A 17,496-nucleotide genomic window follows, 5' to 3' on the forward strand; every position below is an offset into this window, starting at 1 on the left:
CGGATATATTTCATTTGCATTTTACAATTTTTGAAATTTTGAAATCTAATAAATGTGAAATGTATAAAATTACGTAATTACAGTTAGACTAACGGAACATAAAAGCACAATATTTTGATTGTCAATTAATATGATTATCTTTGTCCAAAACGCTGAGTGTATAATTTCCTTAGTTATAAGGTTATATTCCCACGGTATATCCCATCAAAAAAACATTATGTCTACCATTTCGACCCATTCTGATTAAACAAACATACATGTACGTTATGAACATTGTTTAGCTAAACATTTTATCAGTATACCATTATTTTTTCTTAATGCTTTTCCATTGCAATTCTTTTTGTAATAGATTTACTCCGGAATAAAAAAAAACTTTCCCGAGATTTACACAAATAAGCGCCACAAATGGACAAATATATTGTGAGATGTAGTGCACCGTAAAACTACAACGGTAAAAGTGTTTATACAAGGAGGTTATGTGGGGGTAAACAAGACATTTGCCTAGTTCCGGATATTCATCACATTTTATTCTGATATAACGATGTCCTAAAAATTATTCTTTTCTTCATGCATCAACTTACGACGATGTCCAGATGTATTTGCCATTGATCACCCGACACCCTCTTCAATGACTCATCAAGGGCTAAAACTCTTATCTTCACTAAAAGTAAAACAATAGCGCATAATTAAATAAGGTACAATTTTCCCGTTAACGCATTGAGTGACCTGGCAGTGTGTTTGTGTGCGTGTGTGTGTACGTGTGCATGTGCGTGTAAGTTTGCGTGTGTGTGTCTGTGTGTGTGTGAGTGTGCGTGTGTGTTGGTGCGTGTGTTATGGTGTGTGTGTGAGTGTGCGTGTGCGTGTGACATTATACGTAACAACTCATTCCATACACGTTTCCATAGATGGGAGCATAGGTACGAAACGAAATATAGGTTGAAACTGAAAATAGTTATATCTGTCAAGCAGCAAACATCATTGTGAGTGATTTGAGAAACATTATTTAAGAGTCAACTTTTTAGGACTACGTGCACAGACCCTTCCATTGGGAGATCTTTCATCAGCTTTAATCTTTTAAACCTACTTCATTAGTTTTTTTTCTCCTTTTCTACAAAATATTCTCAACAAATTTAGTCTATGAAAATTTGCACAAACATAATGGGAAATCAGAGATTATTTAAACATCAAAAGAAAGTTCCTGCTACGACGTATGTAAAGCTAAGGAAAGTCATCACTACGATTGTGGTTTAGCAAAGGAATGTTCCATCTACGAAGGGATTAAAAAAAAGATGGTGTGTTTAGCAAAGAGAAGTTTTTTTTACTACAGGGTTTAACCTACTACGATTGACATAATAGCATTTAAAGTGTTTTTACGATTGGGGTTTAGATAAAGAAAGTGTTTGTTTTTCTGGAACATGGTTTATGTTTTCCTGCAATGGGATTCAATCAAGGACAGCTTTTGCACTACAACAAATTTTATGCATTTAATTTGAATAAAACCTTATTGTTATACCAAATATTAATCGGAATCGGGGTATTCTAACCGCGTACCAGAGTCAAAGGGCTTTCCATCATGAAACTTTCTACCTCCAGACAGTCGCTTATCATCACAACTGAACTGATTCATACAGTTTCCTATAATTTTTCCATATTTGGTCGTGTTTTCCATGTTATCGTCTTTTTAACGTTTCGATTAATATTTGCCGCCATTTTATAGACAAAAAAATAAGTCAAATGTTTGGGAATCTACACAATATTATGGACAATTTTTTAAGATCCTGTAACACAATTTTTATGGTTTTATATCATAAATATGATGCTAAATTTAAGATTTATCAATATTGTAAGTTCCAAAAAGCATAATTTTTACAGATATTTCCGAATTTAACATTGAAAATTGTTTTATAAGCATAATTATATACATAAATAAAAGTTTAATTAAGTGTGGTAACAACCTCAATTACAACATACAGGATCTTTAAACGAAATAATATGAAATAATAAGACAAACCGTCCTGTAGTGGAGTATATATAGGTTTATCCGTCTGTACGATCAGATACCCCGTCTTGTAGCTGAGTACTACGGCATTGCATATTTTGTTCTCGTTTCCGCGTTGTGAGCAAAGATTGATAATTCTTGGTTTGTCGTTTATAACAGTGTTGAAAATATCCGACTCTGTCACGTTTACTGTTGTGTAAACTGGGGATGCTGAAATCAATTGAATAATATTGAAAGAAACATTTACAAATGAAAACAATTTGCATAGAATGAAGCTAGGACAAACATTGTTTGACTTTGAACCGGTAAAAACACATAAATACATCATACACATACAAATGTGATTGATTAATGCCAGGATAGGTAATTGTTAAATATCAGTGTGTTATTGTAATACATTTCTTCGATATTGTTGTTTCGGTCAAATTATATTCTAACTAATTTGAAATCATCAAGAGTCCTAATGTCTGTAGAAGTTGTAATTTGCGCTTGGGCATTAAAACTTTTGGAAGGTTTCTCATTGTTTTGTTAAGCACGATATTCAGGAGTAGGTTTTGCGAGATATGTAGACGGTATTTTAGTGGGATAATACGGTGGCATAGAGGTGGCATTTGCAGTTTTATTTTATCTCGTGGCCACGACTTATTATCTTGAGGCCTCAAGATATTATCTCGTGGCCACGACTTATTATCTCGTGACAACGACGTATTATCTTGTGGCCTCAAGATATTATCTCGTGGCCACGAGTTATTATCTTGTGGCCACGAGTTATTATCTTGTGGCCACGAGTTATTATCTTGAGGCCTCAAGATATTATTTCGTGGCCACGACTTATTATCTCGTGGCCACGACTAATTATCTTGTGGCCACGAGTTATTATCTTGTGGCCTCAGGATATTATCTCGTGTCCACGAGTTATTATCTTGGGGCCACGACTTATCATATTGAGGCCACGAGTTATTTTCTTGTGGCCACGACTTATTTCAGCCAATGAAAATGGTCGTTTCATCTTGAACAAAAGTTAATATCAATAAGACCTAATATCACACTGGCCACAGCTTTCACAAGAGCGGCGGGTCGTGAAGAAATGGGGCGTTTTATTATTATTATTATTATTATTCTTTTTTTGTATGGTCAGGTGTTTCTTTCATTCTTCTTTAAATATATACTTTGCTTAAATTTAATATTAGAAAATATTGAAAATTGTTACATTGTCCCTTTGTACATGTAAACATTAAATGAACAAATGACTTCAAAGATAGTAGACATGTTATGTTTAAAATTCTACACAGTATAGGTGTTCACCATGAATATATATATTGTCAGTTTTTTTAAGTAAAGGTTACCTGACCTGTTATAGGGAACGCAGCTTCCTGTACATAGTTTATTGATTTATTTATTAAGTTAGAATACCATAGATTTAAAAAAAAATCTGTGATTTTAATTTTCAAGGATGAGCACGGTATATCTAATTTAATTGAGATTTAATTAAGAAATATATGCGGTTGATGAATACTTTTAAGGTCGTTCATGGAAATAACTTGCCCCTGTGGATTCGAATCCCATTAAAGACTTGTATCTAAATAGTTATTATTGAAGATATACTACAATGTCACAATGATAAACGACTAACTTTGACGGGTTATCTGAATCTTTTTCTTTCTTTTTTTTTTATAAAAACTGACATACTAGTATACAAGTTTCAAAGACATATGTCAATTCTTTTAAGATCTCCTCTTTGATTGGTACTGCTTATGCTGTGCTATTGCTACTGCCAATTTCACGTTTTATAAATTTTGTCACTGCTACTTCTGTGTTACTACTACTGCCAACTTCATGTTTTATAATTTTGTAACTGCTACTGCTCAATGCTACTGCAAACTTCCTATTGGTGATGACCACTTATAAAAGTGAGTGTATTTTATGAAAAACTGCATCAATAGAAGCTTGATCCTTAAACGTTAGGACCATAAGATAAGAATACAGAAGGCCAGTTAGTGATGACAAGACTCTACTCAGTGGACGTGTTAATGTGGTCAATACAGTTTATAGTGATATACTAGCTGATAAGCCTTACTGAAATTCAGCACGTCTCTGGGAAAATGCGTGAACTTAAGTAAATATTTGGTGGTGATTGACACACCCCTCCTTTGACTGCTATTGCCAGTGTGATATTAAATTTTGTTCAAGATGAAACGACCATTTTTATTGGCTAAATAAGTCGTGGCCACAAGATAATAACTCGTGGCCACGAGAAAATAAGTCGTGGCCTCAATATAATACGGGGAAGTCAAAGACCGGGCCCGCGAAGCGGGTCCGGGCTTAGGCTTGCCCGGCTATAGACTACACGTGTATATTTAAAAGAAAATCAAATAAAAAACATTTCAAAAATATATAGAATTCTATACCTATCAATGAAATTTTCAGTGTCAGTTCTACTCGGGCGCTGCCATTTACAATGTAACTCAATGATAAAAGGCGTGGTATTCCGATAACGGAACAAATCTCAACTTTTCGGATAAATAATAAACGTCGAGTGTTCCGAGTGAAAACGGAAGCGGTGCATGTAATACCGAATGACAATTTTAAAACGGAAAGAATGAAAGGAATTTTTTAACGACTTCCCCGTTCATAGGCTTTGCCTAATTTCATATTAAGTCGTGGCCACAAGATAATAACTCGTGGCCACGAGATAATATCTTGAGGCCACGAGATAATAAGTCGTGGCCACGAGATAACATCTTGAGGCCACAAGATAATAAGTCGTGGCCACGAGATAAAAAGTCGTGGCCACGAGATAATATCTTGAGGCCACAAGATAATAAGTCGTGGCCACGAGATAAAAAGTCGTGGCCACGAGATAATATCTTGATATACATGTAGTTATTTATAGCTATAGACTACACGTGTATATTTAAAAGAAAATCAAATAAAAAACAATTAAAAAGTATATAGAATTCTATACCTATCAATGAAATTTTCAGTGTTTGTTCCATTCGGGCGCCGCCATTTACAATGTTACTCAATGATAATAGGCGGGGTATTCCGATAACGGAACAAATCTCAACTTTTCGGATAAATAATAATCGTCGAGTGTTCCGAGTGAAAACGGAAGCGGTGCATGTAATACCAAATGACACCTTTAAAACGGAAAGAATGAAAGGATTTTTTAACGACTTCCCCGTTCATAGGCTTTGCCTAATTTCATATTATAACTATCATTCCATTTTTCCAGTAATACTGTAAAGTATCTGTAATACGCTTTATTATTTATGATGACTCTGCATATGATACTGTGATATTTGTTAATTCAAGTTGACGTATAGGTCCATTGGGCCGGGTGTTAATGCCGATACTGTTAATTCACCTGTATCATATCATTGTTTTAATTATGTCGATATAGAGTTTTATCGTATCTTATTGCAACATTTTACAGAGACGGAAATAGTCTGAAAACACACCGAGACATTTGTCTATAAAATCCATGGACATTAGATGGATAGAAAAGTTGTAATAGAAATTATTTTACATATTTGATAAGAAAGTTTGATAAGCTATGAGACATACAACAATTAATCCAATAAGTTCTTTTTTATCTATATTCCCCCCCAAAAAAACAGTTTGTAAATAAAGTAAATAATTTAATATCAATGTTTAATATAAACTATTAACTTACCCTGATCTGGAACGGTGACAGTTGACTTAGAAAAGGGATTCCCCCTGTACTCAAGCCAAACCTTGAAACAAGCGTAAAAAATAAATGGGAACTCGGAGAATATTTAAACAAAATAAATCAAAAGAAAGTTCCTTCTACAATGGCGGATTAGCCAGGGCAAGTACTGCTTACGATTGTGGTTTAGCAAAGGAAGTTCTATCCACGAAGGGAACCATTTTCTACTAATGTGATTTAGCCAAGAAAAGTTGTTGGTTTTTTTTCTACAAAGGGGTTTAACCAAGGAAATTTTTATCTAGAATTGGTGTATAGCCAATGAAAGTTCTTTATACAACTTGGGTTTAACTGCTTTTTCTAGGACAGGGTTTACCTAAACTGTGATAGTTCTTTTTAGAAATTCGAGTCAAACTTTGAAACATGCGTTTAATAAAAAGAAGATATTCAACAAAACAATATCACTTACATCTCGTTATATATCACCTTTAATGTGTTATCAGTATTCAATAATCACCATAAAAGTGATCTTTTGATAATTGTTTATTAAATTAATATAGATAATAAAAAATCGTTCTTTGAAATTAAAATCATAATCAACAATATACATTTCCTTGTTGAATTTGCTTTTTTGGAAACAATGTAACAATTAAGTTCCTGTGATATAATAGGTTTACAAGTATGCCCATCAGTGTTTCAAGAATTCTTAGTTATTGTTCTTGGAGGAAACTATTTTTTTCGAACAAGAAATAACCAAATAAATTTGTTTTTTGAATGGTTAATGACAAATTCAATTCCATCAACTGTCGTTGGCGAATCGTCACGGGAAATATTTTTGCCATATGCAGAAGTATTAAAATGTTATACCATCTTGACAAGTTTGTATAAAACCTCTAGTTAAATCAATGTGACCTACTGCCGTGATTCGGATGGTTAATTACCAACAACACCAAAAGGATGCCAATCATACGGGGTAATCAAGGTAGAGAATAATAACAAAGGTACTTACCGATACCTGTACATTTTGACTGTTGCCAAATATATTGACTAGTACTGTCTCTGGATTATTAAACCTTATTACGTTTGGAGCAACCACGAAATGGTAATCTTTAGCACTGCAAAATAAGATATACGGGCATAATCAATAGTGAGTACACTATGCCTCAAAAATGCAAAAAATAAATAAATAAAAAAACGAACTAAAAAAAAAGTCCCCTATGAATGTAAGTTTGTGCTTTGCATTGTGCCCTGATCTGATTTTGTTTGGTGTCCTAATTGGCTACTTGCCGGTGGACCTGTGTTGTGGGATTTGGTGGGCATTGAACGCCGCTCTACCTTGATTTTTTTCATACTTTGTTCTTGTGAAGGGTTGCATCGCTCGTGTTGTTTCTGCTAAGGTATATTCTTCCTTGGTCTACCTAAATGCCCTTAACCTTTCCATCATATAAGTGTGTTTCGACGGCTCCCCCCCCCCCGTTTGAGGCTTCAAACAGTGAAAAAATGCCCAAACACTGTTTTTCGTTTGAGAAATGTTGTTAAAAAGTGACCATATTTTTTGGCGCCGTCCCCCATCCAAATGTTACATCAGGTGGTTGTAAGAAGGGGGATGTGCCCCTGCTGTTTGGGGGTTTGAAGGGGGGGGGCGGAGTCCCCCTCATCGCCAAGAAAATTTTGGACATGTAACATGCTAAAATGGCCTCGGGTTGATCTTAGGGTAACTAGTAACCGACGCTGAAAAGCCTTTTAATCTATCTTAATTCATTGAGAAGTTGCAGCACTTTGAAATCAGTTTTAGTGGGGATAAAAAAAAATGCATAATAGTGTTTTTTTTGGCAATTTGGGAAGCGCCCCCCCATTCCCCAGGGTACGGGAAAAATTAAATTAAAACATGCTGTTACGGGGGGTTTGGTGTAGTCAACTTTTTAGGCTTTGGTTGTCAACTTTTTGTGCCAATTTTAAAATATTATTGATAAAGGGGGTTTTTTCATGAAAACGGTTTTTTTTTCAAACCTCATTGGGTAAAAGGGGTTTAAAAATTTTTAAAGTAACGAATATATTATTTTCATCGACATATGTTATTGAAGGTTCCCTTTTTTTTTACATTTTTTTTTATATTTAAAGATATTTTTAAGTTATTTTCGTGAAATGAAGAGAAATGTTTTTAAAATGTTTTTGAGTTGTTCGTTTTCATTTATTCCTTCTTTAGAAAAGGCAAACGTGCATTTACTTTGAAATAATGATTTATATCAAACTGTATATGTCTACATGTCTTAATGTATATGTTTAAAAGTATGCATGTAGTATGATCAAACCTTTTACAAATTGTTGGCGGATAATGATAGAACGATCACTCTGATATTTATAATGATATAATACATAACAATTTTATTATAATTATAATGATAATAGTGATAATTATTATTATTATTATTATTATTTTTATTATCAAGTGTTTTTTATCATAAAATAAAATTATCACATGTGTTCTTTATTGCAAATACTATATTTAACGTTCAAAATAATACGTAATTGTGTTTTTCATTTATTTGTTTTCATTATTATTTTTTTATTATTATTTCTTTGTGTTTCTTTATTATTTTTTAAAACTTTTTGTTGGTGGTGGTGTTGCACCAAATAAACAGAAAAATATTCAAGATTTTCCTATGTATACAACATTTATTTCCATCGGGTTGTATTAACATAAATATTTTAGGGGTGGCGGTAGTCACGAGCGAAATATGATAACTTTCATACAACAAGTTGAAAATAAATCCTGTATTTATTGAAAAAAACTTGAATTTTCTGCTTATTATAATGATACATTTCATTTTTTACAGTGAAAATGCGGAAAATGAAAATATACTTTTTATTTCGTCAATATTGCTCTATATTATAAATACTCCTACAGAGAGATATATCAATGAACGTTAAGTTTGGTTATTAGAAGTAGAACTTTTGTAAAGTGTACACATGTATTGATTTAAGCGAGTCTTAAAAACTAACTATTGACAGGAGTCAAAAAGTGTTGCTACAATTTCTATAAATACAAAAATATTATTGAATTAAAACAACATGTTCTATAGCAACAAGTACAATTTTCAATACAAAGAAATAAACCTTACTCCGTAAGTAAGTAACGGGGTTGACATTTGAAAAGAAATTAAAAAAATCACTTTAATCGAGGTCTTATCATATTTCTTTAACATTTATACTAATCATTTACCCAGTTGTCTGGAGACGTGTAGATGTAATTTATATCAAGAGACCGTGAACAGATATATTCGGATTGTTTGCATATTTTGTCATCACAAATTATGTACTTTCTCAGATATATTTTTTGATATGTTTATACAAAGCGAAAATGATCCCGATGTTCATCGATATTGAATATATTCGACAATGTTTATTACATTTCAATGTAGAAAAAGCCAGTAATTATACCAAATTGTAAGAATTAATGCAATAATGAATCAAATTTTATCAACACAGTATTGGGATAAATCAATATTTATGAAGAAACAATGCTATTGGAGTAAAAATTTACATTTTTTTCGAAAGTCGAGGAAAAAATTACAAACCCTTCGCTAGAAGCGAAAATGCTGCCAACAAGCAAACACAATTTAATCCAGTCCATCTCAGATTATTCCATCGACTGTTTATCAGGTTTCTTAGACATTCACTTTTATATAGTTTGCCGTTTAGAATTCCTGGAAATCTAACAGGATGTTTTACTGGAATTAAGATACTGTGATAAGAAATTCAAAGAAATTATCAAGCTTGTATGATTTTTTCCCAGAACTCTGGTTGTTTATAAGCCTTTTGTCAGACAGAGACAAAGTTATAGTGAAGGACATTTTTCTTCATATCATATAATGCTTATAAGCCCGTGATGACATAAAAACCATATTCACAAGATAACGAACAGTGCATATATTAGTAAACAAAACAGTATTTTGTCAAAAAAATATCGCAATAAAATTATGACTTTGAGAACATCATTAAGACTACTTAGAACATAAGAAACAGAAAATATTTATTACTGTTTGTGTTTCTCTCTGTTAATATGGCTGCATTGACTTTTGACTTGCTATGAAAATAAACAAAGATACATGTCCTGCTCTGAAAATGTTCAGTTACGTAGCATTTTAACTTACCAAATTAAACTATGAGGCAGTGTAACAACAAACATAATCAATGTTAATTTATTTTAAATATTTCATTATAAATCAGCTTATCTACATACTTTTTCTGAGTAGCGATGTAGATATTATTATATACATGTCTATTATAATGTTCGGTATTGTATTGAAACAAAACTGTAAGACAGAAAGTTTCATTACATGTTTTTCATTGTTAACAGAGTATATAATTATATAATGAATTTTGTAAAAATGTACAGTGGCGATCTACATCGATATGTTTCTATAAGATGCTTTGTTATTCTCTTGTTAATTCTATTTAATATATTACTGTATATACTTTTGTTTATAATATTGTTAATTCTATTAATTATGTCATTAAGTATTCTATTTTTTATCTTATTTTAATCATATGGCTATATTCTAGGTTTGACCCCGGCGTCTAAAACAAGGGTATATACAATATTATATTGTCGCTAATCGCGAGAGAAATTCTTTACAGGGCATTGTCCTAACATTTAATAGTTTTATTATCAAGCTTTAGATGTTTACATTTTGTTAATATCCAGAAAAATAGTTATTTTTACCAGGACATTTCATTGGTTAATTGAGGAAATCTCATCACCATTTTTGGATGTAGCTTTTTGGTGTAATTTGCACACGGCTCTAAAGATATTTACTTTGGGCGTTGCCTTAATTTTTTTGAGAGTGAAAAAGAAACTTGTGTAGAAGTAACATCTATAAAGTAATAAGAATAAAAGAGAAGAAAAATAATGTTAAAATTTTGGATAATTTAAAAATAAAGAACTGTTAAAAACTGTTTAAAAGGTAGAAATATAAAAACTGTGAAAAAGTTGAACTGTGTTTATTTTAATGTGGCGGAAAAAACAGATAATATATCACGGGTCGTACATTAATTGGTCCCCGCGAAAACAAAACCCGGATAGAGGATAGAGGGGGGGAAAAAATTGTTCTGGATTACTGTAAAAGTAAAATGTAAATAAACGGATTATATAAAAAAGGGTTTAAGCAAAAATTATTATAGTACGACTGAAAAAAAACATATAATTGAATAAATTGGAAAGATTATTCGTGATAGTCATAAACAGTCATAAATAGTTTTTTCAAAAAATCAAAGAAACAGAAACAATGAAGTGTAATAAAATAACAATAACTACTACGAAAAAAACTACAAACAAAGAAATTAAACAGCATGTTATAAAAAAAAAACAGGCGAAAAAGACTGGGGATTTTCCAAGATCATATTTCTACAAAGATACAGTAATAAAAGTGGTGTAGAATTCATGAATGAAATTCCAGTGTTATCATGAGAGTTGAAACAACGGGTTAGGATCAGTTGTTAATTGGGGCGTTTGAAATTTGAATGTCATTAACTGGAACCAGCCGTGATAAATTCCCATTTAAACTTAATTACCAGAAAATTGTGGGAGGAAATAATGATCGTTTTGTGTGTTATTATGAGATAGCAAGAAAAAAAGAGAGAGAGAGAAAAAAAATTAGGGGTTGGTCAAAGTAGCCAAAGGTGAAAAAAAAGAAAAAAAAGAAAAAGGCAATTATATGAAATTAAAAAGAGTTAAAAAAAGGCCCTAAGTAAAAATATATTCGGCAATCAGCCTCTTCATTAACGAAAGGGTTGTTCAAAAAAAGTTAGCGTAAAAGAAAGGTCTAGATAAAAAAAATGGCAGAAAAACAAATTGACAGCACAGAACCTATTAGTGGTGAATTGACTTCACATTTAAATTTGCGGTATGTTAAAGGCGTATGGCCACGTTTTAGGAAATAAAACTGAAAGAAGGCATCTTGAAAAAGCATCAGAACTGTTAACCGGAGAATCTGAGGAATATTGATTTGAACGGAAAAAATACGACAGTGCTTCGTCAAATTCATGGACAAAATTAAAATATATATCGAGAAAAGGTAGAGAAGCAAAGTGAAAAACTAGTTTATCAATGGGGATAGCGATGAAATCGATACGATTGTCGATTTTGATGACTGGCAGTTTGTGTTCCGTGCAATGGACAATATATGTAGAATTTGAAATATTTCTTTGAGTAAGCTTGTATCCATGGCAAAGAAAAAATAGAAGAAAAAACCACAGGAAGATACAGACACCCATATGTTAATACAACTAAACTAAAATATGCAAGAATTGATTCTTCACAAATGAATTTAGCAAGAACTTTCAAAAAGGGCAGTACGAAAATTTTTCCAGAGTAAAACTACCAAAAAAAAATAGATATCTTTTTTCGGGATAAAAAAAAAAAGGGGTGAAATTTTTTATTTTTTCCAAAATCTTTTTTCCAAAAAAAAAAAATTTTAGAAAGTTTAAAAATTTACCTTTTCTTGAAAAAAAAGTTATATTGGGGGCGCAAAGTTTTTAAATCGGGTTTTGCCCCCTTTACGAATGACAAAATTCCCAAAAAGTATTTTATATTTTTTTAAAAAAAATTTGAAATTTTTTGAAGAAAAATTTGAAATTCCTAAAAAGTTAATTTAATTTACCCAAAAAAATCAGCAATTTGGGTTTCATAGAAAATGAACCCAAAATTTTTAAAATTTAAAAGTATTAGATTTAAAGTATTTTCAAGAAAAATTTTTAGTTTTCGTAGGTCAAAACCCCGGGAAAATGTTTGTTCCTTGGAAATGCCGAAATGTTATAAAAAAGGCCTTTTAACTTTGAGCCCCAAAACTTAATGACTTATTGGTTTCAAAAAAAGAGCTATGAAAAAGTCAAAAATCAAAAACGAAAATGTCTTAAAAAGTACGTTTATTCAGAGGGGTTTTGTTAAGGTTCCCTTTAATTAAAAATAGATGAACAAGCAAAAGAACAAAATCAAAGTTTTTCTCATTAAAAAAAACCCTCTTGGGTTTCGCCACTAAGCAAAAAGGGAAAAACTGATTCCCAATTTTAAACCCCTGAAAAAGCCCCTACTTCCCCAATTTTTCATTGGGTAAAGAATTTTTAAATATCTTTCCCCTAAAAAAAATTATTAAAAAATTCAGCTTCCAAGTTTGAGGGCGGGTCATCAAGCAAGGGAAGCCCAAAACAAGAAATAAATGCTATTCTGCAACAATAATCATGTAAATTCACGCAAGTTTATGTTCGGCAAAAATTTTTCCCGTTTCAATTCTTATGAAACGTCCAAATGGGTCGAAAGGCAAAAAAGGAACGAAACCTGCTTACCAAAAATATTGAAAGCCCAGGTCCTTCTTTTCATCAAATGAAACAGTTTTTGATGCAAAACAACAAACACAAATACGAAATAAAAATGGAAAAAATGAAAACGTCAAATTATTTTAAGTATTCTGGAAAGTCCAGGACATTATGTTTCGAAGACTTGGAACTTAGATTAAACCTTAAAATCTCGGAGAACAAAAAAAGGTTGTAATTTTTTGGAGTTAAAAATCCAAAAGCACTTTCAAACAAAACCCACCATGTTAAATTTAAAAAGACAATGGAACAAATATATGTATAATTACTGCAAAAATTGTACCAATTTCAGGAAAAACAGTAGAAAAAATATAAAATTTACGTCAAGAAAATTAAAGAAAAATTTTATTTAAAAACCCCTTCCAATGGGAGTTTTTTCCCGCTGAAAGTGAAAATGACAGAAATTGATTGGTTAATTGGAAATGGTTTTTTTTGGACTTTTTAAAAACAGAAAAAAATTGAAATGCGTTGGAACTTTTAATTTTTCTCATGTTTAGGATGGTTTTAATTTCAAAAAAGTAGATAAGATTTAAAAGTAAATTTACCCCTTTATTTTAAATGTTTATTCTACCCTTTTTGGAAGCTCTGAATAAAATTTTTTACCCGCTAGATGAAGCTTTGCCAAAACATGAAATTAGAAAATTTAAGGGTATTTTGGGCACTTGGAATCAAACTGTTTAAAATTCCAAAATTTAGAAAAGTTTTTGTAAAAATTTTTGTAAAAATTACCTTCTGTGGACCCGGTTATTATTGGTGAAATTGTCCATGGGAAAGAAACAAGAAATTACAATGATCTACCTACCAACCGTGACTTGCATTTCGGGAGGGCTTAAAATCAACAGTAAATCAAGATACACAAACGACATGATTTTGGATGGAAAGTATGATAACGTTATAAAAGACAGTTACAAAAGGTTGTAATCGAAAAATTGTAATATTCAGAAACATATTAAACATTATCTGCCAAACCATTGCTTTTACTCCCGAAGATCAAAAAACTTCAAATTTGAGGGGCTTTTATGATGCATCGGAAAGACAAAAATCAACCCAAATAAAGTTTGAATTGACGCCTTTACCGTGGGAACAAGTTATTATTTAAATGGTTTATGGCAAATTTATTTTGAGGATTCGATTACAATCTGTAGTTAGTTGAGATATTTGAAAAAAGCACCTATTCCTAAGTAGGATTTTTACAATCAAAGATTAGAGTGGTCACAAGATTCTTATGGTTAAAAAATATTAAAAGGGAAAAGTGACTATCAATGTTGGAGAATTCGGCTTTGCAGAGTCCTTTTGGGTTATATTTCCCTTTTTTTAGGGGCTACAAGAATGTATCTTGCTTTTATGAAACGGGAAAAACATCAAAACTGAAAATATATTTTTCGTTGATATTTATCAAAACAAGAAGGGGGAGGAAAGGCCCTTTTTTGTCAATAGTTGAAACAAGTTCAATGAAACTTTAATGGAATTTGAGGGGAATTTGGGCAAAAAAATACGAAAAAGTAAAAACTTATTCGTTCGGGAAATAGTAATTTTAGAAATTTGCAAGGGATTGGGAAAATTTTGGGGAAAGGAAAAAAGACACTTGGGTTAGGGACTTCAAAGTGTTTAGCAAGAAACAAAAATTTTCCCCCAAAGGATTTAAAGAAATTTTCAATTTTAATATTTGATCCCCTTAGGGTTTTTTAACCGGGTTTCAATCAGGGAAAGATATTTTTCAAAAAATTGGGAAAAGAAACTTGATGGGATTGGGAAAAAAAAATTTTTAAAAGGGAAAAAAAAATTTTAAAAGGGAAAAAGGGGGGTTTTTAAAAAATTAGGGAAAAATGAGTCAGTGAAAATAAGAATGTCTTTCCAAAACAAAAAAAACAAAGGAGTAAAAAATATTTGTGTTTTTTTACGAGATCAAGAAGCTTATCTTTCGGCCAAAATTTCCCGTCAAGAAAATAAAAAAACTTTCAAAAATTCGATTAGCAAACCAAAAAGGGTATCCAAAACCCCGCTTTGGGAAAATTTTTGGTTGTTTGTTTGGGGAAAAATGTGGAATACGTTACCAAAAGGGGTTTTAAAATTAAATTTAAAGGAAAGGTTTTTGTTTTAGGTCCAAAAGTGGGGTTAAAATGGAAATTAAAAAAAAAAGGATTAAGTGTTTTAAAAACGGTAAAAGAAATTTAAAAATCAAGACTTTATTTGGTTTCTAAATTACGAAAAAAAATCCAGCTGAATTGGGAAAAAGAGGGAAATTTAGCAAAAAAGCTAGAAAAATTGCAATTATTTGGGGGCTGGGCCTAAATGGCTTCAACCCAACCCCTTTTGAAAAAAACAAAGTGAAATTTATTTTGGGCCTGACTGTACAGAAAGAAAGTATTCAATAAGAAAAAAGATCTTTGATGAATTCACAAACAAAAAAAAAATTGATATTGTTTTTTACCGTTTTTTGGGTAAACAAATTTAAAAATTTAAAGCTTAAAAAAAATTTCGGGGGTGTTTATATGCACAAATTCATCAAAAGGGTTTAGAAAAAGTGAAAAATTTTAAAATGGGTTTAATAAAAAAGATGAAAATTTGGGGTGTGCGAAAAAAATGGATTTTCCCTTTAGAAAAAAAAGGGGTTAAAAATGTATTTTTTAATCATTCAAAAGGGTTTTAGTTTAAATAAAACAACGCTTGATTTTAATAGTAAAAAGGGCCCTTTCTTGTTTAGGCGACTTGAAAAATAAACCCTTGTGAAACAGCGAAAAATATAATATTACTGCCAGAAAAGGGTCTTTTCGTTTATAATTTTTAGGGGTCCAAAAAAAAGCAGCTTCCAGTGGTTATTTCAAAGGTTAAGTGAATTTAGAAAAGTATTGGATTCCAAGGGTCGGGGCCCCTTTTGTTGGGGGTTTCAAAAGGTTAAATTTAAGTCGCAAAAAAAAGGGGGTCATTTTAAAATGCCGCAAAATGTCGCCTTTGCCGAAGGACCGTGTGACAGGGCTACGCTTTTCCGGGAACTGGGTTAGAATTACTTAGGGCCACTTATTGATAAAAAACTAATGGGGAAATAAAAGGTTTGGATTTGTTTGTTTTGCCCTTGTTAACGTGCGGTAATCTGAAATCGTTTAATGGATTGTGAAGAAGATTTTTTTTTGATTGCGTCGATTTATTGCACACGAGAGGGTCCAAAAGGAAATAATTAGTGACAATGAAGTCGTTTCAAATTGGCTAAAATACCTAGAATAATTTTGGGCAGAAAACCCAATAAAAAAGTTGAAGTCAATTATGATCAAATTGTGGGAATAAAAATTGGGACTTTAATAGTTTAAAAGGGGCACCTGGTCTTGGGGTTTTTGGGAACGATTAGTTGGATAGTAAAAAGGCCCTTTTGGAAAAAATTAACAATTTTTTGACGATATTCTTACAAAAGGTATAAAAAAGTAAAAAAGTTGCTTAAATTTAAACCCTTGTTATTTTTGACGGGGATTTTTAAAAATTTAACCAAATTAAATTTAAAACCTGGGGAAATTTTTTCATTATCCCAAAAAGGGGTTTTGAAGTTGTGTTGATTTAAAGTTTTCTGTTTATTAAAATTTGCCAAAGAAAGTTAAAATATGGAAAAAAGGGGCAAAAATTTTATCAATTCTTTGGGAAATTTTTTCATAAGGGTTTTGCTTGTTCTGAAAGAAACCCAAAGTTTTTAAGTCTTCATTTGCTAAAATCTATGTTTCACCAAAAGTTGTTTTTTAATTTAAAAAGAGTCCAAGGGGTCTTTTGGAAATAGGGCACCCTTTTTAAAAGGGTTTAAATTTTAAAAATGGCCAAAGTGTTCTCTAAAGGGGAAAATTTGCGAGGGGGAAAAACAATTGGGGGGGCCTTTGGGGGGAGAAAAAACGAAAAAAAAGGTAAAAAATTCAAAAAATAGGGCGAAAGCAGTATTAGGGGCAAAGAAAAGTACCAAAAAGAAAAATTGCAGTAAAAACTAAAGCTAAAAAAAAGTTTTTATAAAAAGGTTTTGTATAATGAAAAAATAAAAAAAAGTGACAAAAATTTTTTAAATTAAACTTTCTTAAAATGTAAAATGTTTTTAAATTTCTATATTCTTTCTTTATAAAAACCTTTTTTGTGCTTTTTATGTTAAAAAAATTTTTTACATGATTGGGATGTTTAAATTTAAAAGGGTTTGGGGTTTTATTAAAAAAAACTGGATGTTTTGTTTCTTGAAAATTTTTGGGACTTTTCTTACGCCCCTCTTTACAAGTGACATTTTCTAGAGTTCTATTATGGTTTTAAAAAAAATTTTTGAACGTTTGAAATGACAAAAGATAATATGTTTTGAAAATTTTATTCATTTTATTTTATTAAATTTTCCTTGACCTTTAAACTTTTATAAATTTAAAAATTTAAAAGTTTTTCACCTGATCTTTCTTACATTTTCTATTCAACTTAAAAAACAGTTGAAAAACCGAAATTTTAAAAAAAT

At 31.3% G+C, this 17,496-nt stretch overlaps 1 protein-coding gene across 1 annotated transcript in view; it reads right to left on the reverse strand.

Annotated features, from left to right (window-relative positions):
• The window catches only part of LOC132751272 (complement C3-like), a 46,703-nt gene extending 37,300 nt beyond the window's left edge, over positions 1 to 9,403 (reverse strand). The window contains exons 1-5 of the mRNA XM_060741428.1: positions 9,245 to 9,403; positions 6,676 to 6,781; positions 5,676 to 5,736; positions 2,012 to 2,209; positions 582 to 661 (exon numbers count right to left, since the gene is read on the reverse strand). Coding sequence (XP_060597411.1) covers positions 582 to 661; positions 2,012 to 2,209; positions 5,676 to 5,736; positions 6,676 to 6,781; positions 9,245 to 9,300 — 501 coding nt within the window. The 5' untranslated portion in view covers positions 9,301 to 9,403. The remainder of the gene's footprint in view (positions 1 to 581; positions 662 to 2,011; positions 2,210 to 5,675; positions 5,737 to 6,675; positions 6,782 to 9,244) is intronic.
• Between the last annotated feature and the right edge of the window lie 8,093 nt (positions 9,404 to 17,496).

Source organism: Ruditapes philippinarum, unplaced genomic scaffold (genome assembly GCF_026571515.1).
Source record: "Ruditapes philippinarum isolate M1 unplaced genomic scaffold, ASM2657151v2 ctg4293_1_1_1_1, whole genome shotgun sequence".
Taxonomy (NCBI): Eukaryota; Metazoa; Mollusca; class Bivalvia; order Venerida; family Veneridae; genus Ruditapes; species Ruditapes philippinarum.